Source organism: Podarcis muralis, chromosome 2, assembly GCF_964188315.1.
Source record: "Podarcis muralis chromosome 2, rPodMur119.hap1.1, whole genome shotgun sequence".
Classification (NCBI taxonomy): Eukaryota; Metazoa; Chordata; class Lepidosauria; order Squamata; family Lacertidae; genus Podarcis; species Podarcis muralis.
In genome coordinates this window covers 38778303-38800964 of record NC_135656.1, presented here as the reverse complement: position 1 = coordinate 38800964, position 22662 = coordinate 38778303, and the positions used below count along the sequence as shown (strand labels likewise).

Here is a 22662-nt window from a genome sequence, read left to right as displayed (position 1 = left end):
CATGGGCTTCAGTGCACCCAAGACAGAGCTGGATTTATGCCATTGTGTTTATGTCAAATTAGCACTCTAGGGAATGTAGATAGTAGAGATAGCAACATCTCATTTGCTTTTAAAATGATATGTGCAAATGCTTGCAAAAGGTAGCAACACGTATGAGAGAGCCCAACAGCTGGTACAACTGCGCCCTCTGCTGTCTAATCACCGGCATGCAAGTTAAGCAGTCAATCTTGTTACTTGGGCTATAGATATGCCCTAGGAAGTATTAAAACAACACTAAAGTACCAGCAAATGAAAGTGAATGGTGAAAGAGATGGGAGAGTCTGTAACCTTCTTGCTCTATGAATTACAGTCATCCCTCCACTTACATATCCCTCCGCTTACATAAACTTTGGGATACGTAAGCGGCAAACCCGGAAGTATATTTCTTGGTTTTTGCCACGCACACGTGCGCAGAAGCGGTCTACTGCTTTGCACATGCACAGAAGCGCTCTACCACTGCGCGTGCGTGCACAGAAGTGGTCCCTCCGGCTGTGGAAACCTCGGGATCTGACCGGAACTCCAGAATGGATCCTGTCTGCAACTGGAGGTACCACTGTATATTTTTCGCAAGTGAATGCCCATCAATGGTATTCATGAGTCGGAAACGTAATAAAAGCCTTTAGCACACTTTTAGCATTTTCATTCTACAGGTTACATTTGTAGTTCAATAAGAGATACATTTGGGCGGGATAGAACTGAAGTGGCATCCTATTCCAGAATGCCTTGTAATATTTGCTGGGCTCTTTCTCTGAATCCTATCCACTTTTTGCCTTGATGGGACAATAAGCAACAACAAAGCCTTACCATACTCCAACATCACCCCGACTGTCCGTTGTGTAATCATTAAGACCATTCAGCAATATGTTATATATCTCCGTGACATTATTTCTGCATACAACTTCAGCTGGTGATCCTTCCCCTTTCACCCCTACTGTCAGGCAAACCCTGTAGGAAGAGGATATATACACACACACAAATCACTCGCGTATTAAAATTTGTGCATTAATAGCAAACAAAACTGCTAAACATACTTATGAAAGGTATCAATTATCGATGTTCATGAAATGTACTTTCTATGGATGTTATCCTAAAACTGTGGGCTTCTGGAAGTGCTCTACAAGCTTCCAACTCACAGGTGAGTTCCTGGCTCTCAGGGAACAAGTTTGATCTTCTGAGTGCAAGAGAGGGAAGGTGGTTGGTGGGTGAGGTCTTTGGGGAAAATGAAAGCAGCATCTTACTCCCAAGGGTGGCAGATTATCTGCTGTAACATGGACCCGGGGTATTATGGAAGGAATATGTCACTCTTAGGAAGAGGGAAATCTCTTAGAAGTGACTCATTCCTTGGGAGATGAAGAACTATCCAACTGTGCTGTGCTTACTCCTCTGAGAAGCAGGGGCCCTAGTAGCAGGTCTGATTATCAGAGACATAGGTACCTGGGTTTGTGGTGGCCATGTAGATCACATGGCGACTTGCCACACAGAAAGCTTTGAGGGAGCCACATTCCAGCAACCCACAGGGCCAGGCACACCCATAATCAAACACACGTACACAGAGACACATAGGGCTTAAGTGAGCTTTTCACAATAACCTTCTTCAGGCATTTCCAGTAAGGTGTGAGGAGGCAGTGGGGATGAACATGTTAGCTCCACCTGCCTCAGCAACAGTCTCTTCATCCGTCAACTCAGGGAAGGCAACCTTGTGCAGCAGGAAGCCTGAGGGAGGCTGTTTGAAAACCTGTTTGAAAACCTTATGGTCCAAGTTTCTAAAATGCATGGGGAGCCCCCACAAGTACAGGAGAGGCTCCCTACTTCACACGGTCATTTCCCAGGAGTCAGAGGGCAGCAAGAACAGTGAAGAGGGTGCAGAGGTAGTGCACCCATCCCTACTGTGATGACTTAACCCTTCCTGGTAACACCTAAGGAGGGCTTGTGTATACATATGCTGCAATGGATTGGTTGTGACCAATACAAATTACATGTGCAGCAGCCCAATCCAGACTGGGACAACAGTGGTGGGGAAAGGGGCGGAAGCCCTTCTATCCCCCACACTAGGACCTGATCCAGAGTGTGCCTTAGGGACTGAAATTTGCTGCTTTTCTGTTCCTTCCTGTGCCAGCAAAGAACTCAAGGTCATGTGGGTAAGGCCCCAGGAGCTAGACAAGGTTCCCTGTTATCTGATATAGGACAGAGTCTTAAAAACAAGGCCCACACTTTCTCCTCATTAATGGCACTCACATTACAGGGCAAATATAAAGGCATATACAAAACAAACTGTTGAACATACTTTGAAATAGCTTTTAGGCCATCTTTTCTGGATTCAGCAAAGCTCACATACTGAGGGGAAATGGTGGTGACTCCCTTTAAGCCGTCTAAAACCTGGAACAACACAATACAAAAACAGTATATGAGTATTGTACTCAGCTTGCTTGCGAGAAATTATCTAAAAAGCAGTAGAAGTTAAAAGTGGCTACACACACACACACACTTACTTTGCACACTTGACATGAACACACAACAAGTAATCTTGTGTTTGCTGCCAGGCATCTAGCTCCATCCTAAATTCACCCTCTGTTTGTGTGACAGGTACGGGATACAAAGACTGTCCAATGCAAGCCTCCTGATGCTCCTTCACTAACATGCTCTATCTGACAAGGAAGGATAGCCTTTCTATAAGGCAAAGGTGGAGAACTGGCCAGCCCTCCTCAGGCCATTTTGACAGCTGGGCAGGGCCACCCACCTGGCATCATATTCAAATGTATAGCCACAGCTACAAAGGAAGAATAGAGAGTCACTCCCAATTCTTCCTTTGGAATGTGGTGCCACAGCTTCACCAGTACAACATCTAATGTCATATGACATCATAGGTGGGTGTGGCTTCACCAAAATGGCCTATAGGCCAAATGGGAAGGACTGCTGGCCCTCATGGAGGTTCCCCATCACTACTGTAAAGATATAAAGCAAATTTGTCTCTTTCCACTTAACTCCTTCTCATAAGTGTGCATAACACTTGTTCTTTTCCCTGGCACAACTCTGAGGTTTGAATGTCTAACTATATATAAAAAAATCTAAGCATTTTATTGTTAGCTTTCCTGCTTCCCTTGCCATGGAAGAAAACAGTGACACCCCCAGGAAGAGTTGCCCTATGTGGGCTACTGAAGAGTGTTGCTGGAGAGCAATACATGGAAGGGGAAACATGTCACATTTCCTGCCTTAAGAAATGCACACATCCATATGTATTAGTACAGCAATGGGTAGACTTCAAGCCTGAGAGACCTACCCATATTTTTCGCTCTATAAGACGCACCAGACCACAAGACGCACCTAGTTTTTGGAGGAGGAAAACAAGAAAAAAAAATATTCTGAATCTCAGAAGCCAGAACAGCAAGAGGGATCGCTGTGCGGTGAAAGCAGCAATCCCTCTTGCTGTTCTGGCTTCTGGGATAGATGCGCAGCCCGCTTTCGCTCCATAAGATGCACACACATTTCCCCTTACTTTTTAGGAGGGAAAAAGTGAGTCTTATAGAGCAAAAAATACAGTATTTGCCCGCTCCACAATATGGCAATAGTTACCCATCGCCCATTGCTTGGTTGCCTTTTTTTGCCCTATTATGAATATGGTGTCTATCTCTCATCCCTTCAAAGAATCATTTCCACAAGAAACTAAGATTAACACAGAAACCTTGACAGAGATTTGGTTATAAACCACCAAACATGGTCTGCAATACTGTATTGTTGTATGTTCCTTCATGATATTCCTTTAAGCACTTACAAAAAAATATTAAAAATATTAAATCCCCACTCTCTAACTCACCTCCTGAAGCTTGCCTTTTAAAAGAAACCTAGGAAGGGCACCTAAGGCTGATGAAAGGCCACACCGAGTCATTTCCTCATGGCTCTGAAGGCCTGAAATGTATTGATTCACCAGTTCATCTAGATAAATACAAGTCATAGTATCATTAATTAGAAATTGGCATGGGGTGGGGAATGGGGAGATTGCGCCAAAGTCCTAGAATATTTGCATAAATTATTTCCAGAGAGAGAGAGAGAAAAGGTGATTTCAAATTGCTGCAGTCATTGTCTAGTCATTCAAATGATTTACTATGGAAATTTTTTACTGTTAGGAAAGCAGGACAGTGTACTCAACATGACTGTGCAGGCCTAATTTTCTTCAAAGTTTCATCCTTTCACAACTGAATTGAAGGATGTGTTCTAAGGCAACAACGAGCATAAATCTACTGAAAGTTCCAGCCTTGCATCTCTTGAGGAAGATGCTTCACTGGATTCCAGGAAGTGGTTTCCATACGCTGGAACCTGGTAAGAAGGTGACATTTCTGAAGGAATTTCTCTGCAGCACAGCTGTTGGAGGTAGTGCTTGGTTTTTAAAGTGAGAGATGCCCACATTCGTTCCTGCCTGGAACTGCAACTAACACTGTTATCTGGAAATTGTGTAGCTATGAAGGGGCTGGTTGTGATTAATCAATGCCAAAGGAAAGGAGTTCTGAAACAACTCAAATGCATTTCCTTTTTTTAATTTTTATTGCTTTACACTGTCTGGGGTTGCCAAGCCCTGATACTGATTGTAGAACCAAGCCCAATGACCCTGGCTCAAATTAAGACCACGTTAAGATGGATTTTCTTAGCACATGCAGAGGCTTATTACTTCTGCTTAAATCAATTCATCAGTATGCTATACAGTGGTACCTCGGGTTAAGTACTAAATTCATTCCGGAGGTCCGTTCTTAACCTGAAACTGTTCTTAACCTGAAGCACCACTTTAGCTAATGGGGCCTCCTGCTGCCGCTGCGCCGCTGGAGCACGATTTCTGTTCTCATCCTGAAGCAAAGTTCTTAACCTGAGGTACTATTTCTGGGTTAGCGGAGTCTGTAACCTGAAGCGTATGTAACCTGAAGCGTATGTAACCTGAAGCGTATGTAACCTGAAGCGTATGTAACCCGAGGTACCACTGTATAAACTTTAAGATGCTCAGAGAAGTATAGAATGGGAAAATACACAAACACACACCTCAAAGAGGCAATGTCTGCGAACATCTGAGAAACAGCACAGGTATTTTAGATATCTCTAAACTATTTGTGCAAATATAAAACACTGAGGCCTGAAGCAACACAGGCACCCTACTCTTGTCTATATGTCTTGTGAGAACACTCAAGATAATGAAATTTCATCAGCACTCATTTTAATTTCAAAGACACTTTGTTAGCAGCACAAGGAACCAAATTAAAAGGTTGCAGAAAACTCCGCATAGGCTGTTTCTTGATAAGTACCCAACAGTGCCTATGGGACTATAAGATGGCACTAGTAAGAAAATGTAAATGCGATAACACAATGAAATACATGATCTCTAAACTGTTAATTTAACAGAAATAATGGCTACAAGCTAAAGCAAGTGTTGAAGAAAAATACAACAAATTACAGAGGGAAGAAACTGCTGGAAACAGGGAGAATGAAATTATGTATAAAAATATCACTATGTATAAAAAAGAAATATGATAAAAAAGAAATTATGTATACAAATATCACTGCATATAAAAAAGAAATCTGGGCATCTTCATTTCCATTGTGAAGCTTGTACTTTGAAGATGTAAGCTAGATCTTCAAGCTATGACCAAAACCCAGAGCATCAAGCTCTGCAGGTAAATTATCATGCCCAACTGTGTACAAAAACTAACCATGTTTTGCTATGTTACTTATTAGGGTGGAGGCCCTGTAAATTCTTCCAAATTAGAGGATAGCTGTTGGGGTGTTGCTACCCACCAGCAATCTTACTCTAATTAATCCTATTTCCCTCCAATTGCATTCCTCTCCCTTTCAGGCTCTCTGCAGGGTAGGTTAAGAGAGAGAGAGAGAGAGAGAGAGAGAGAGAGAGAGAGAGAGAGAGAGAGAGAAAGTGGTAGAAGGCTGTGCCTGGGTGCCATTTGCTGGATCATGCCTGCCGGCACCAGCTGTTTTATGCATTATGCCTTTTTCTACTTTATGCATAAAAGGCTGTATTCAATGTAATGCTAATTAATGAATTCTGCCAGCACAAGGATTTCTGCTTGCACAATAAGGCCTTCTCCCTTCTCCTCAGTCCGCCCCTGCCCCAAATCTGTCCAAGATGTTTCTTCAAGCTTCCAGAGCAGATATGAGGTGGTTTCTGGATGTGTGCAGGGGGGAGGAGTCCCATTGCATTAGCAGTATTATAGCACTTATGGAACACCCCAAATACCACCATAAAAGCTCTGATCTGCAAATTTTCTTCCCATGTTACAAAACTTTATTAACTCTAACTCCACTGTAGAGAAGTAAAATGGTAGTGAAGAGCTGATTCAGAAGTGCACACTTTCACTGCTTTAATTCAAGTGGCACTTTACTAGGCATACTACAAACAACATTGTCTCACACATGTGCAAATCAGAATTCTTTCATTTCTCCAAAAGGGACAAGTAATGCTGCTGTCACCTCCAATTAAGTGCGCCTTAGAAGCCCACATAACTGGGCTGGTCCCGAGAAGTTGCTAACCACTGAGAAGTTTATTTAAGGACTAGTTCTGCTCCTGTAGGAAGTTTTCTAGCTAACAAGATCATCACAGGCTATCCCTTAATAAAGGCAAGAGACAAACATTATGAATCAGTACCTTGCTGAGCTGGATTTGCTCCCTCCTCTTCAATGTAGTAGTATTCATTACACAGAGCAGCTAATGCAGCGACTGCCGATTCCTAAGACAAAGGCAAAACTCTGTAACCATCAAAAGATCTTTCCTTTCAACTGTACTATTGTAGGAAAACCCAATGGATAATCCCTATCCCTATGAATAATTTTACTGTAGTTTGCTATGGGCCCATACATAAAACAGCTGAAGATAAGCTTTGCATTCCAAGCAAGGAGATTTTCAGTTCATGACTTGTTACTGCTTAGGAGATAAAATAACACTCCAAAGTATCTTGGATCACGTTCTCCATTCAGGTCTGTCTGAAGGCACAGTAACTAATAGCTCATGACTTATAAAACTGTTTTAAAGCTCATCAGTAAAATTTTATGGAGGCTAAATTAACAACCCTGAACCTAATTTTAGTAGACTTAAATTAAAGAGTTGAACTTGCAACAGAATTTACTTGATGCTTACTCAACAATTTGTTCTAATTTAACTCAATTTAGCACAAGAATAGATGCATGATGTATATATTGCCTTCCATACCTTTAAAAGCAAACACTAGTCAAACCAGCAGAGGTTATTTAGGCTTTAAGCTTCATTGTATACTCGCACAATGATCCCTCTCCAGAATAGCCTATGGGGAGAGATGGCATTCTGGGCAGGGCCCATTAGGTTTGGGTGTGGCTGTATTACAGCCAGCTTCCTAAATGACTGTAGCTTTTGCCATGAGCTATGGAGCCTCTCCTCACTCCCACAGATAGGTGGGAAAGAGTGGACCATCATTTTATTTATTTAAACGAGAAAAAACTATACAGTATCACGCAAAAGATTTTATCTTTCTGCACACGTCACTTATGATCAGGCAGTAAATTTACAACAACAACCACCCAGATGAATTCGAGTAAAGAGTATCTCAATTTAAGAATGTGCTTGGTTTAATCTTTTCCTCATTATAAATATAAAATTGATTACTTCAGGATGAAAATGAGGTTCTGTCCTTTCACAGACACAATTAATTTACACCACATGGAAATACAGGCCCAAAGTGCTCTTGTGTTCTGTTATATACAGCACCTGGGTAATTTAAGAATACCTTGAGAGCAACTTTCATAATACGAAAATATTAATGTTTTCTTTTTTATCAAAACAAGCAACAACAATACAGATACAGCAAACTGTACCTTTACTTGTTGCTTTGCATTGCTTGAAACAAGGTGGAGACTTTTGAAACTGTCATTTATCAGCGACTGCCATTCAGCTAGAGGGAAAGAAAGCATGTTTGATAATACACTAGTTACCTAAAATTAAACATTCCAGTATTCATCACCTTTTAAAAAACAGCAACTTTTAATATATTCAAAGGTTCCAGAGTGTGTTCATAAAAACTCCAGCTGATCTCTGCAAATTTAAGTGTGCATCCTTATGGATTTTTGTCCCGAAATTAAATGTTTTCAACTTTGTTTTCAATTTGCTTTTGAGATTAGTGCATCATCTATCACTGGGGTCCACAAAGGCCTTTTCCTGGCACCCAGGGTTCCCTTTCCCACTAAAACAAAGTTTGAGAGAAGCATTCTGTTATAGATGGAACATTCCGTTGAGTGGGGTAGAATTGCTGTCCCAGGTCTCCTGCAGATGACATTACCCTATACAATTTCCTCCATGTGCTGCATCATTTCACAGAAACACAGAACTGTAGAGTTGGAAGGGATCATGAGGTTCATCTAGTCCAACCCTGTGCAATTCAGGAATACTTTGCCCAAAGTGGGGCTCAATTTGGCCAATTCTTTTCTGAATTAAACTGAATATGACAAACACAGTCATAGCATCATGATGCCAATGACAGCAGGAGGCAACAAGCAAAAATACTGGGTCATGAAAGGCATGTTAGGACATTCACAGCCCTAAAGAACATCTTGTGACGATAGAGAATAAGCATATCTCTGTGAGCCATATTTTTGGCAAGTGAAATCAAAAGGGCTGTGCATTTGAATGCAATTATAATCTTCAACAGACAAAAAGACAGAATAAATTTAAGACATCAAAAACATCACCTACCTATTATGGGATCTCCTCTAAAAGGCATTTTTGAAAGTGATAACTTTTCAATTAAAGCGCAGACTGGAAGAAAACGAAGAGAATACAATTTCTGAAAACAGCAGAGAACAATCCTGTGTCAAAGATGGTCCTCTGAGTTCAGTGATCTTGTACACATATATTATACAGACACAGGGTCAAAGCTCAAGCAAATGTAATAACAGGCATACTGGTATTGCTACACAGTAGATGTGTTGCACTGTGAATATGCATACTGATCAGCACAAAAAGTATTTTAACAGATATTCTAGCACAAGGTCTATACACTTTAGTGTAGCTAAAGTTACTCCCAACCTTACCAACTGAAGCACACAGAAATGGCACAGGCAAGTCCCAAATTAAGGCTCCCTGGGTTTCTGCATACAGTGCATCCAAGTATTCCTTCACTTAAAGTTAGTGTGGAACATTCTGCTTGTATAGAGCTTTTTTCAAATGGAGCCCCTATGTGCAGGCTACATCAGAACCCCTCTGAAAATCATTCTTTTTGGAGGGAGACGTCTGCATTCCTTGATACCAACAAGCAAGAAAACAAGTTTTATGGTGGCTGCTAAAATGCCACCAAGGAGCACTACCAATATGGAACCTGTTTGTCTTTTATCTGCACTGCACTTTTTTTAAAAATTGGGGGAGGTATTTTTAGGGTAGAGTGAGCGGACAAGGTATGGTTTAAGGGAGAAGTTTGACCTTGGGTACAAATTGAAGGATGGATTGCCAGCGTGCCTGGTGAACCAGTGTAGCAGCTGAAAAAATGAGGTTCAAGATGCAAGATTCATTTCCAAAGTACATTTACTTATAGTCAAAAAACCAGAGAAATGCATAATACCACAGAATGCTGTATAATAAACATTTGGATTAAAAATGTGTGTGTGTGTCATGTGACGTACCAGCTGGCCTCATTAGTTCTCCACCTAAACCCCTGGAAAAGGAAAAAGGAAAACGTATTGGCTGAAAATCTCAAATCACTATCTTTACGAAGAATACAAAAGAAAGGAAAGGTAAAATTCTCTTTTCTGTCTTGTTAAGATTCAAAATAAAAAATAAATTAACTCTTCTATCACTTCATCTTGCTTTATGTGAAACCTTTTGCATGATGTGGCAGTGCAGAGGAAGAGGCAAAAGAGAGCAAGCTGTCCTATAAAACTCATCTGTCTCAAGACTTTGAAGTTCATCTCATAAATCCCACACGTGCTTTGTTTTGTGAAGTAATTCTTTGGGTTATCTAATACCCAAAATAAATTTATTTCATTGTATGGCCTTGTGCTCTTAACATTTTCATTGAGAGAGCATAGTGCTTCTTAATCCACTGCCTCTACACGATGCATTACACATGATCTATACAGATCATCACTCGGTAATGTGACTTCACTGCTGCTGCTGCTATAATTCACTTACACAACAAACAGAAATCAAATTACTCTCTTCTGAGAAAGTGTTTCATATCACTCCTATTTCTGTAAAAGAAATCTTCATTCCAGAAACAGATAAAGGAAACCATGGAAAAAAAATGTTTTTTATGTTCTTCAACAGATGGCTGACGACACTTTCTCAAAATCCAAGAAACCATGTCTCAGCTGAGCACCTTCAGGGCACTTCAGCTTGGTTGCTCTTCAGAAAACAAGTTCAGCTTGTTTAGCAGAGTGCTTGCCTATTAAAAGCTAAGTGGCTTGCTATTACAAAATGATCCAAAGCAGAATATTTTATATACCATTTACAAGGTATTTTGATATCCTGAAACTATGTTAATATGCTCACAAGTGAATAACTCAATTATGCAAAGTACTACGTTGAAGAGAAACATGATGCTTGTTTGAAGTCTAATTGATAAGAAAGGTACTATTAAGAATCTAATGAAACCGATAAATGCAAGCTTGCATTTTGTGAGAAAAAGTCAAATTATACCCTAGCCTCACCCTGACATTAAAAGAATTTACAGAAAGTATAACAGCCAGTGTGATACCTCTATAAATATGAACATATTATGAACTAAGGCAGATTAACCAATGTGCCAAATGAAGAAAGCTGTCTCAAAGAATGGTTCGTATTTAATATAGTCATTTTGCTCCCAGAAATTCTGGTCCAGTCTTACATTTCAAAAACATGGAAGTGAACATGTACTACACAGAAAGACAATTCAAAAGGTGCAACTAAACACACATCTGGTATATACTTTCCTCTCCCTTTCCAAACTCGGAATTGTTCTTAATAAAACAGCTGTGACATATATAATGGACCTGTATATAAGGGGGATAAATTCTAGAAGCTTGAAAGTGTATCAGTTGTTTCCTGTCTCTACATCTTTTCCCAACAGACTCTCCAATTTTGAAGCATTAAGCCTGCCTCTAGGCTCTGTATTTTCAGTTCGCTTCACCAATGTTCCAAATTTTAAATGTTACAAAGTGAAGCATCAAGAGAAGAAGGCTTTAAATTATCACAGGAAACTCTTGGCTACTTCATGGACCAATGCCATGGTGTTTACTGTACAAGACAGAGTAAGGAAGGTGTTGGTTAGAATTTTTTACCTTGCCTAGGGTGGCAAAATACCTTGAGCTGGTCATGGTCTCAACATGGCACCGATTGTCTGCCTGTTGCGCATCTCTTGAGATGCCAGACAGCCTATGCAGGTTGCTATAAGACAGGGTCACACTTTCCACTGGGCTGTAATTATGTATGGGCATCATAAAAGAATTTCTAAGACAGGCTGCTCCAGTCATGCCCTCTATTCCAAGCAGCAAGTTCTGCTGTGGCCACATGCCAGCCAAGCTATGCTTACGCTTAGGAAACACAGCACACCCATGCACAGAGTCAGTATGAAATCAGGCACCCAAGCTTTTTTTGTGGACTGCGTATTCTATGAGGCTTTTTCTTTATTCTTACAATTGAAACAATCTACTTGGCATTAATTCTCTTACCGATACAACTGACGACGGCAAAGCTGTAAGAGAAAACTGGTATTAGATACGGAATAAAGAAGTTCTATTTAGTTCAGTGAATCTCAAATTGCAAGTTATAACCCACAGCTAGTTCTTGAGTGGACCACACAACAATGGGACTCTGGATCCCAAAAGGTTATGTAAATTTACTAATAGGTCCCACTTCAAAATGGCTGAGAAACACCAATTTAGTCAAAACTCCACTCCATAGAAATATGTTAACTGTACACAGTATTTTTTATAAGAGTACAAGGATTAAGTTTTTGTGACATAATTCGGTATTGTTTCACCCATATTTGATCATACGTATAGATTTTATCACTGATGGCTATCAAAATAGCATCTATTTTCCTAATAATAATATTAGTTATACTGGTACTGCCCAGGAAGCTCCAGTAATAGATCCCACGTACATACAATATTCTAAGTGTAGGGTAATTCTCTGCATGTTTATGTTGAAGAAGAAAATTCACTTCATTTCAAATCTCATATAGACTTTTGTATAGTACTTTATGGAAAAAGTTAAAATATATATCCAAGTCTGCATTACTGGTGAGCCACTTCTTCTGTGAGCCAAGGAAATCCATTGGTGCAGGCAGCAGATTGAGAGGAGCAACAGAACGTGCCACCTGCCAGTTTTTGCAGGGCTGGCTGCAGATAGTCTACCTCCCTACTACCGTGCAGCTGTGCAGCTGCCATTGATATGTCCTATCAGCCACAGCTGTCGGGCTATGGTCCACTTTGGGAAACTCCCTCAAACATTCTGTGAGCTGCATGAAGGTGGGCATGACATCTAACAATGCACACATACCAAATAATTCTTACATTATCAATTTTAACAAAAGAAACTTTCCCATTTAAAGAGTGCAAAAACATTTTCTTTTTCATAAGACAGAATTTGTACCAACCTCCACATGAATCTGTTTAAGTCCTTCCAAGGCTTTTTCATCCAAATATGATGTAATGGGTCTGCAAAGTTAAAAGCCACCACAGAAAGCATCAGAGGAATACTATTACGAGCTTCTTTCTGTCACATGTGAGGGAGTCTTAGAAACCTATCTGCCAGTGGCAAGACATTATTGGAAAGTATAGATGCTTATTCTTCTCTCTGAAAACCAAGGTGACAGTCAAACTTCTAAAGCCACCAGCGTCCCTGACAGATGTCACACAACTGTCCAAACCAACATTAGGCATTTCTTCCCATATTACCTGTGAGATCATCATGTATTGACTAGTAAGTTTATCTTAAGGTTACCAGGTTTTTTTCAATTAATCTGGGGACACTTTTCAACTTCAATGGATTTTGTATGGGGACTGATTTGTAAATCCGGGGACTGTCCCTGGGAAATGGGGACATCTGGTAACCTTAGTTTATCTAGTATTACCTGTTTCATAACCAAAGCTCTTGAATATATTTATAGCCATTAAAATATTAACAATTCTAGCTTTTAACTCCCTTCCTAGGTGAAATTATGTTTTCTTAGATCTCTTAGCTAATTCACTGAAAGAAGTTCCAACTAATTCACATTATCTTTCCGAGGCACATTAATGCACCCTGGTAAATGCCACCCACAATGAAGAAAACCACTGATGTGGATAAGAAGAGTATGATGCTATTTTTTCTTATTTAATTTTCTACTACCCTCGTTTTCTTTCTGATCATAGTAGTCCCTAGTATGCAGAACTTAAATGCCAATATGAACTCTACCATAATGCACTGGGGGAAATGGTAGTCAACAACAATTCATCTTTGTATCCATGCCTTATTTATTTATTGACCCAATTTATAGACCGTGTCTCACTACAGTCTCAAAAAAATGTATAAAAACAATTCCATAATGATTTTGTCTTTTTACCTCTTATTTTCTTCTGCTAGTTTACTCAAGGCGTGAGTGATCTCAGCACAGGCCAGAATTGATCCGTGGCGAGTATGAAGATCTGTGCCAATTGCCAATGGCAGCAGTTTTGGTAAAACTGCAAGAGATTAAACATGAATAACTTACAAATTTAAAAGGGCAAATAGACAAGAAATTGTCCCCTTCCAGTCTGAAGACTAGATGCTGGATCCCTAATAAAATGACAAAAGTGGAGTAATAGCTGTCGCTTACTATTCACATTTGATAATGCTATCTTGAATTCATTTTACATACATTGAGAAGTTTGCAAAAGTATGTAAATGACTAGCATCTGCAGTTCCCTGGTTTAATTTCCCAAAGACGTTAACACATTTCTTCATATGCTAAATACAAAATCTTTTCACAAGCTAACCACATGTATTCTACTCTAATGAGACAAAAGCCTACAGTGTGTTAACATTACTCTTAAGACAATGAGTTCTGTATATACATTTAACCCATTATAGGATAAATTTCTCTCTCTGTTAGAGACACTTAATTACCTTGGTTGTTAGAAATATTCAGTTTGCTTCTCTATTAGGCACATAGGATTAAGGGCTTTTGCAGTAATATTCTAGGTGCTTTAGATCATAAGCTTGTTTTCACTCACCTTCATTTGCCATATATTCTGGAGCCTGTGGTGTGATATTATGCAGAGCTTTGGTTGAAAGATCCCGAATAACACTGAAAGATTGAGAGATAGGGAGAGAATGGGGTGAGGGATGGGAAGCATGCAGCAGATGTGCTTATAAGGCTGGCATATGAACTCAAAACACCTAGTTCACGAGTAATGACATTTCCAGTGTCAAGCTAAAGGCAGGAACTTAAAACTGAAGCTGCTTTCAGGAACATAATCAATAAAAGTTCCTAGGAGGCAGCAAAGTTTCTGCCTCGAGATAATGCGCAGTGCTAACCTCACTGGGCGCCCAGGAGGCCAGAATGGAAGATAGATGGCTTCCTACAACATGAATGAGCCTTGGGCCCGCATGCTCCCTATCCCTCTCCTATTTCACTTGGCAAAGGAAGAGGCAGAACCTTCTGCTCCTGATTTTAAAGGAAGCACAGTTCCCTGTGATATCTGAATTTAGGGAACTGTCATTTGCTTAAATTGGTGGTTTTCAACCATTGTGCCACGGCACCCTGGGGTGCCTTGAATGATGATCAGGGGTGCCACGGGCAACACTGGCCTCTGTCCTTCTTTCTTTCCTTCCCTCCCTCCTTTAATGCCTTCTTGCTTCTCTACCTCCCAAAGGCTTGCACAGCTGTTTGTTGCAGCAGCCCTGCTGCTGCCCCTGCTGCCTCTCAAGGTGCTGGCCTCATGTCCACCTCTAGCCAGTCTCCGTCTGGGGTCATTCTCTGCCCAGGCCCCTGTGGGGTGGCATGAGAAGGCACCTCTCTTTGGGGAGGGAGGCAGCTCAGACACCAGGGGTGGCAGCAGTGGCTGCCCAGAGGACTCCCAAGGAAAGGGGAGGAGGCTGAGGGAACTCCACAAGGGAGGGTGTTTGAAAAAGGATGAGGCTGCCAGCTCTGCAGGCAAGGGGTGACATAATTGGGATCCTGAGTCCCACAGGGGTGCCGCAGAAAGAAGGTAGTTGGTCAAGCGAGCCATGGACTCCAAAAGGTTGAAAACCTCTGGCTTAAATGATAGAGAACAATTTAGGTTCACAAACTGTGGCTCCTCACATGAGCAGGAGAGGAGGAGAGGAAAGGAAGATGTATGAGCTCAAGGCTCACAATTGCTTGTTGACAGGGCAGGTAAAAATGGTTCCTTGCTGCATCTGAACCACAGGCTTATCTCATTTCTTAGGGTCCAAACAACACATTTAAGTACTTGTACTTATTCCAGTCTTAATAATTAAGATACAAGTTTCACTATCACACCTGATTTTTATCAGCTATAGGTGAAAGTCAACAAATGTTAGCAAAATATAACAACAAATTGAATACAATAAAAGCAGTCTCACTACGAATTAATTTAGAAATCAGCTATACTTTTCTGATCAAAATACCAAATCCCCACATATTAACATAATTAAACTTACGGATCCCAGTGGTTGATCTTCATGTTAACCAGGTGATCAATCATTGACTGTGTATACTCAGGAAACCCAGCAATATATACACTGAAAGGAGGTGGAAAACACAAAAATTACAAACAGAAATTTCCTCCAAAAGTTATTTCAAAGTCAATTTCAAAAAGAACACAATAACCCCAAACTGTCCAAGGCTTACCTGTCGTGGCACAAGTTAAGGAAGGAATTTAATAGACATATATGTGAAGTCAAGATTGACACATATAAGCTTTTCATTTATGTTTGCCATCTCATCCCAAACATATACTAATATACTGCTTTTAACCAACACAGCATTATGAAAGCCAATGCTGAAATTAACTTTATATTAAAAACGCATGTAAGCAAAGGGGCTGGCTAAAATGAAGTGTGAATACGTTTTTGTAGAGAAAGTATTAGCATCATGGCCATTGCTGGGGGGGGGGGGGGAGATGTTTAATCAGGGAGGGAAATAAGTCCTTTCTCTGGCTTATCTGGGGTACATAACAGAGAACCTGGTATTTTTTGCTATTTTATTTCTACTGCTTAGTAAAATAAGGCTATTTCATTAGTCATAGTCAACATTAGTAAGAACTGGCCATCAAAAAAAGAAAGTGAAAGAAAATAGAACCTTCAGCTCTCCTCCAAGAATGTATGTAAAAATGCTAACCAACTTAGATTTTTGAAAAGTTTAAATTAGCAAGATAAATATCTATGGATAGAACTGAATCATTCCATTAATTAAACAGCACGATATCGAAAGAGTAAACTAAAAATCATGGATATTTTAAGGTCTGAAGGACTCCCAGTCTAACATTTTGTGCTAAGGCAGAACAACCTATCCTAGTATTCCTGAAACATACTGTAAATAAGCCTGTATCAACCAAATTATCATGGCAGGGCTGCTTGTGTAGGATTGCCATTTTCAAAAAGTAAAATTCCTGACACCCACAAGGTTGTTCATCTTTTTTGGGGAACAAATCCAAATTGGGGACCCCCCCCAAAAAAAATTAGTGATTTTAAGCTTTTGGAGCTGTTTCTGCTGCTTTTTCCATACGTTGCCATACATCTGGGTTTTCCCTGACATTTTGCCGAGTAGGCAAAATTCCCCCGACGCCATTTTGACACCTGAAAACCAGGACATGTCATACATGACGTATTGCAAGCCTATGCTTATGCAACAAGAATCTGTGTAGCTAAACATACACAGTTCACAGATGCAAGAGAAGGGATAGCATACCTTACAGTAGGCCAAACCCTCTAAAATTACTGATTGTTTATGAGTCATGGAAAAAAATAATTTACAATCAAGGCCCTGATCAGTTTTCTCCATGGAATGGGACATTTGTACTTTAGTTCAAACCTAGTCAATCCTCCAATTATGACCTGTTCATCCGGTAACTCGAAAGTACATAAGAAAAATGGGAAAGAACTGCCTTCCGGACCCATCACATTTCCTTGTTTTTGTTTTGCTATAGAAAAGAGTTGGGAAATTGGCTGCGTGTAGGAGGAAGGTGTGTACCAAAAAAAGCAAAGACTAAAGGGAGGGTGGAGTGCCATGGAAGAGTGTGGGCTGAACAGCTTAAGGATGAAAGGGACAATAAAAAAGATAATTTAGAAACTGAGTAAGTAACAAAAACAAAGTATGCTCACACCGCAGATACCTAAACAAGCTACTTTCTTCAAGGCCTGCAAATTGTCAGCCTCCCTTCAGTTCACCATTACTTGACTTGTATTCAGTAAGCACATTAGTTAATATGGTTCTGCTGGCCTTAAGAATATTCTTCAAAGCTGATGTACAGGAAACATTTGGTTTGGAACAGATACGCATAGTAAACACAGTGGGTTGGTAGAATTCTGGACTATACTACTTCAGACAGTAAGTGGGGGTCGTATTTTTTAACGCTCCCCCATGTTGCTTTTTCAAAACCCCTGCACGCAATGAACAAGCAGAGCCAGAAGGGGGGGGGGTGTACACACACTATACCAGGGGTAGACAGCCTAAGGCCCGGGGGCTGGATGCGGCCCAATCGCCTTCTAAATCCGGCCCATGGACAGTCCAGGAATCAGCGTGTTTTTACATGAGTAGAATGTGTGCTTTTATTTAAAATGCATCTCTGGGTTATTTGTGGGGCATAGGAATTCATTCATCCCCCCCCCCAATATAGTCCGGCCCCCCACATGGTCTGAGGGACAGTGGACCGGCCCACAACTGAAAAAGGTTGCTGACCCCTGTACTATACCTTTAAAGCACATTCGAAGCATACTGTTCCCCTCAAAGATTTCTGGAATGTGCTTTAAAGGTATAGTGTGCTCACAGCCTCTGCTAGTTTATTATATGCAGGGAGGTGTTTGTTTCTTCGTTTGTTGTTAATTGAGGGAACAGTCAAATACTAGCAATGGTAGCAGCCCAACCTCACCACATGAAGTTACCAAGGAGCTCAGCCTTGCTATCATTTTAAGTATCACTGTCAGCACCTTCACTCTAGGAAACTCCCATTTTCCCAAGGAAAACATACTAAGCATAGGCTGAGACACCCAGAACAAGAGCATCAGCACGCATATGGACAAGCGTCATCCAGGAGACAATGTTTACTTGGACTTTCAAAAAGCTTTTAGCAAAGCCCCTCAACAAAGATTCCTGAGCAAATGTAGAGAGGGGGAAGTCCTCTTACTGATCAGTAACTGGTTAAAGCACACTTATTATAACTTGACTACTATATTCTTGGAAGGGGTTCCTCCAAGGATCTGTATTGCAACTGGCACTTTTTCACTTGATTCATATTTAGGGGTTTCACTTGGTTCATATCAAGATGGTGAGATGTGCTGGTGGCAAAAAGTTATTTAGGGTGGTAAAAACAAAACAAGGTAAGTGAAGAGTTCCAAAAGGACCTCTCTAAAAAATCCCCGCTTCACATATATGAAGATGGGGTCTGAAGTGGCAATGACTGGGCAGGAAAGAGATCTTGGGGTTGTGATGGTCACTGTAGGAACAGATGCTAGACTAGATGGGCCTTTAGCCTGATGTAGCAGGGTTCGACTTATAGTCTTACATTCTTAAGAAGAAAACAACACCATAGACTGGCTATTCTCCTTGATCACATTCACTAGGAGTGACTTCTGTCAGTTTTGCAAGAAAACTCCAGAAATGTCAAATGTCTTCCTTTCTGCCTAGATCCTAACACAGTCAAGCCATCCAAGGCATTCCCACCAAACCGAAAATCTGAGACCCCTGATGAAAATAAGCTCCATGCCAGAAGCACTAGGAAACTATCTGCAAAACACATCCCAGTATAGGTACTTAGCTAACAACACTTATGAGCATCCATCAAGGGAAGGAATCGCCAACCAAATTATGCAAACAGTACCCTATTTCCTCCCCAGGTATTTATATTCACCACCATGACAAGGAAGCTTAGCACCAGTTAATACTCAAGGTAACGTTACCCCTCTTTGTTTCTGGAAACCCTCCCTCAGGTAATTGAGCCATAAAAGATATCTATATAGAACACAGTGTTCAACATGAGGACAACTAAGGTTGTCCCATCTACATTAAAGCTCCCTCTTATTTAGAATTGCCCACCATCTTATCCTTTCCCCCCAGGTTTTCCTTCCACACCATCATGTTACTTTTGTACTCAGTTCTTAATAAGGGTTTCAAGGTAACACACACCTAGGCAGTGCTTGCGATCCCACTTGAAGCCTCCATCCAAAGAGGCTAGTATAGTAACCTGAAAGGGCTCTGCTTGGCCCCTGGCCCCAATGTAGATTTACTGAGATAACATAAGCAACATTTGTGTCCTGCTGCCAAGGACAACCTCACAATCCAGGGCATCCCGCTGAAGAAGAAAAATTATCCCCGCCCAACTCAGTTTGGTGTAGGTAAATGCCCTATTTCTTGTAAAAGAAAAGGAAACACCATGTGGCACCCTTAATAGTGCCTCTCCTATTAAACATAAAAATCAGAGGGATATCTATGGACTTCTACTTAAAATTATTTTACAAATAGTGAAGAACACAAGCACTTCCAATTTCACTCAGTCTTCTCACACAGAACATTGCAGAAACATATTGTTCACAATGTTCTCCAATTTCCCGTGCAACCATAAGTAGAACAAGAAAGACTTTTTTAAAATCCAAAATTATCTGCGTCTCACCCATAAATTTAAGGCAGAGGAGGTGCTTACATTTAGAGACTCCTACCTTATATTGAGGAAACAATTCGCTCTGCTTCCAACCGCAAAATAATCAGCTGCAGTCAAAATGTCAATCCCATGTGGGAAAGTACCCTATCAAAGTTAGAAGAGAAAATCACATATAATCACATATAATCACAGTAGTAATACTGGGGAACATTTCACTTAGGTAGACACAAGAATACCGTATTTTTCGCCCTATAGAGTGCACTGGCTCATAGGGCGCACCTCGGGGTTTTTTTTTGGGGGGGGGATGAATAAAAAAAATTTATTCCCCCCCCCAGCCGCGGGGTTGGGGCGGGGGAAGCCCGAGCTTCCCCCGACCCCAGCCCCCAGAACAGGCTGCTATCCGCAAGCCTTGTGAGCCCGGCAGCAACTCCCCCTGGACGCGCAAGGCTTGCGGACACCTGCGCGAAGCACGGGGCGTCCTCCAGAGGGCGCCCCATGTTTCGGGCTGCAGGCTGCTGCCCGCAAGCCTTGCAAGCCCGCGGGAACTCCCGCCAGCTTGCAAGGCTTGCGGATAGCTTCCTGAAGCCTGGAGAGTGAGAGGGGTCAGTGCGCACCAACCCCTCTCGCTCTCAAGGCTTCAGCGAAAGCCTGCATTCGCCCCATAGGACGCACACACATTTCCCCTTCATTTTTGGAGGGGGAAAAGTGCGTCCTATAGGGCGAAAAATACGGTAATTCCCAAAGAATTTGTCCCATATTAGCATCACAAAAAACAATGGAATCCAAACCAGGAAATATACAGATAAAATGGTGTGGCTACACAGACAGGATTTGGTTGAGCTTTCAGTACCTCCCACTGAGATCTAGAACAAAGGCTGGGATCCATAAGGCCAAACAAATTATTATTATTATTATTATTATTATTATTATTATTATTATTATTATTACCCCACCCATCTGGCTGGGTTTCCCCAGCCACTCTGGGCAGCTTACAGCATATATTAAAAATTGTAACACATCAGACATTAAAACTCTCCCGATACAGGGCTGCCTTCACTAAGAATTTTCTTAACCCCCTTCCCATTTCAGCCCCCCATCAGCACCCAGAGTGTTAGGAGAGCGGCCCACCTCTGTGATACCAACTATCCCAAACGCAATGTCACCACCTGTTCATGTGACTCTGATGCCTTCTTTGTGCTGTTAGGGAAAAAAGCCTCTCCTTCTGGTGAGGCAGCTGGAGTTACCGGCAAGTCCAAGAGTGAGCCATCTCCATTGACTTTGCCACCATCTCCAAAGATGCAGAGGCAACAGCACCTGCTCAAACAAACACTGTAGCCTCAAACTCTATGAAGCCGAACAAAATTGCTTGCCCAGGCTCAGGATGGCAAATAGCTGTGCCTGCTTCGCTCTTCAGGAGAGCACAAGGAGTGTGTCATGTGTTGGATCAATGTCTTAACTTCAGCTTAGCCATGCACTGTAGATCTCTACCGTGCCTCATCCATTGCTAATCTGTAGAGACCCATGTTGGCACCCTGCACCGACCTTCATTGAGAAAACCTTTAAAACTTCCATGGGTGAGCTGGGGAGAGGCAAAACCTTCCACATGGTTGGTTGGCAGGCATTATCAGTCAGCCTACCTTCAGAATTTTAACTGGCCAATTAGAGGCCAGACTGTGGGGCGGGAATTTGGAGACAGACCTGAGTAAGCCTGTCTTCACTCAGGTCTGCCTCCAAAACTTAAAAAGACAGCTGTGCTGCCTTCCAGCAATGCAGTCGGCATCAGACATCCCACCCTCCCAACCTGTATATATTTGGCCCCGCCTGAAGGGAAGCATGGTGTATACGCATATGACTTTACAGTGGGCTGAATTGGTTGTTGTAGTCAAGGCCAGGGAGGAATTTCCCTGTAGACTAATTGTCATAACTTGTTGGCAGAAAAAAGCACTGGGTTGGATCCTTAGTCTAATCGGGGTGTGGGTGTGGAAAGGAGCCTTATCCCCTCTCTCCTCTGAATGAAAGTATCAGGGTACCCTGGCAAGTGTTCTCAAGGGGAAGGATTCTGTCCATATGCCCAGATGGGAGCTAACAGGCCACAGATCACCCCAACTGGCATTCTGGAGGGGTCACTCTTATTTGGTGTGCATCAACTGGGGGTGTTTAACCAGGATTGATCCTGAAGTAGTTATCAGACAGCAACAGGGTTAGCTGATCCAGGATACATATCCAATGCTTAAGCAAAACTCTTCTTACACTTGTAATCCATTTGGATGTGGCTATTTCAATCACAAAAGGTGTTCATGTCATTTATTGCTTCCTATGCCTCTATCATGGTGACCCCAGGCTTACTGCACCCTCAAAGGCATAAATTTCTCACTCCCTCACTTATCAGCTTTCCAACCTTTACTGCTGCAATTTCCCCCACCTCCTTGAACACTGTGACATCTTTATACAGTCATACCTCGGGTTACAGCCGCTTCAGGTTGTGTTTTTTCAGGTTGCGGACCACCGAAACCCGGATGTACCAGAACGGGTTACTTCCAGGTTTCGGCGGTCGTGCATGCGCAGAAGTGCCGAATTGCAACCCGAGCATGCGCAGACACAGGTTGTGAATGCTGTGGGTTGCGAACATGCATCCCGCACAAATCATGTTCGCAACCCAAGCGTCCACCGAGCTTCCTGGGACCTATCACTTTTATTTTACTTGTTTCTATTGCTCCTTCCAAAGTCCAAGGGCAATCTACTAAGCCAGATCAACATTTTAAAGTTACAGACATCACACTCTCATGTCTTTAAGTTAAAGTGTCAGTATTTGGGACAAATCTATCAGCAGCTCATCTTCCAACAAAACACAGCTAG

General features: G+C 41.6%; 1 protein-coding gene across 6 annotated transcripts in view; it reads right to left on the bottom strand.

Moving 5' to 3' along the window:
* The window catches only part of TBCD (tubulin folding cofactor D), a 125450-nt gene that overhangs the window by 20936 nt on the left and 81852 nt on the right, over nucleotides 1-22662 (bottom strand). For all 6 annotated transcript variants that reach the window (XM_077924294.1, XM_077924292.1, XM_077924291.1 and 3 more), the window contains 13 exons: nucleotides 19865-19950; nucleotides 15653-15733; nucleotides 14221-14294; nucleotides 13572-13689; nucleotides 12624-12684; nucleotides 11695-11717; nucleotides 9670-9701; nucleotides 8747-8809; nucleotides 7873-7949; nucleotides 6674-6755; nucleotides 3851-3969; nucleotides 2324-2415; nucleotides 844-984 (listed from right to left, as the gene is read on the bottom strand). In XM_077924294.1, coding sequence (XP_077780420.1) covers nucleotides 844-984; nucleotides 2324-2415; nucleotides 3851-3969; nucleotides 6674-6755; nucleotides 7873-7949; nucleotides 8747-8809; nucleotides 9670-9701; nucleotides 11695-11717; nucleotides 12624-12684; nucleotides 13572-13689; nucleotides 14221-14294; nucleotides 15653-15733; nucleotides 19865-19950 — 1049 coding nt within the window. The remainder of the gene's footprint in view (nucleotides 1-843; nucleotides 985-2323; nucleotides 2416-3850; nucleotides 3970-6673; nucleotides 6756-7872; nucleotides 7950-8746; nucleotides 8810-9669; nucleotides 9702-11694; nucleotides 11718-12623; nucleotides 12685-13571; nucleotides 13690-14220; nucleotides 14295-15652; nucleotides 15734-19864; nucleotides 19951-22662) is intronic.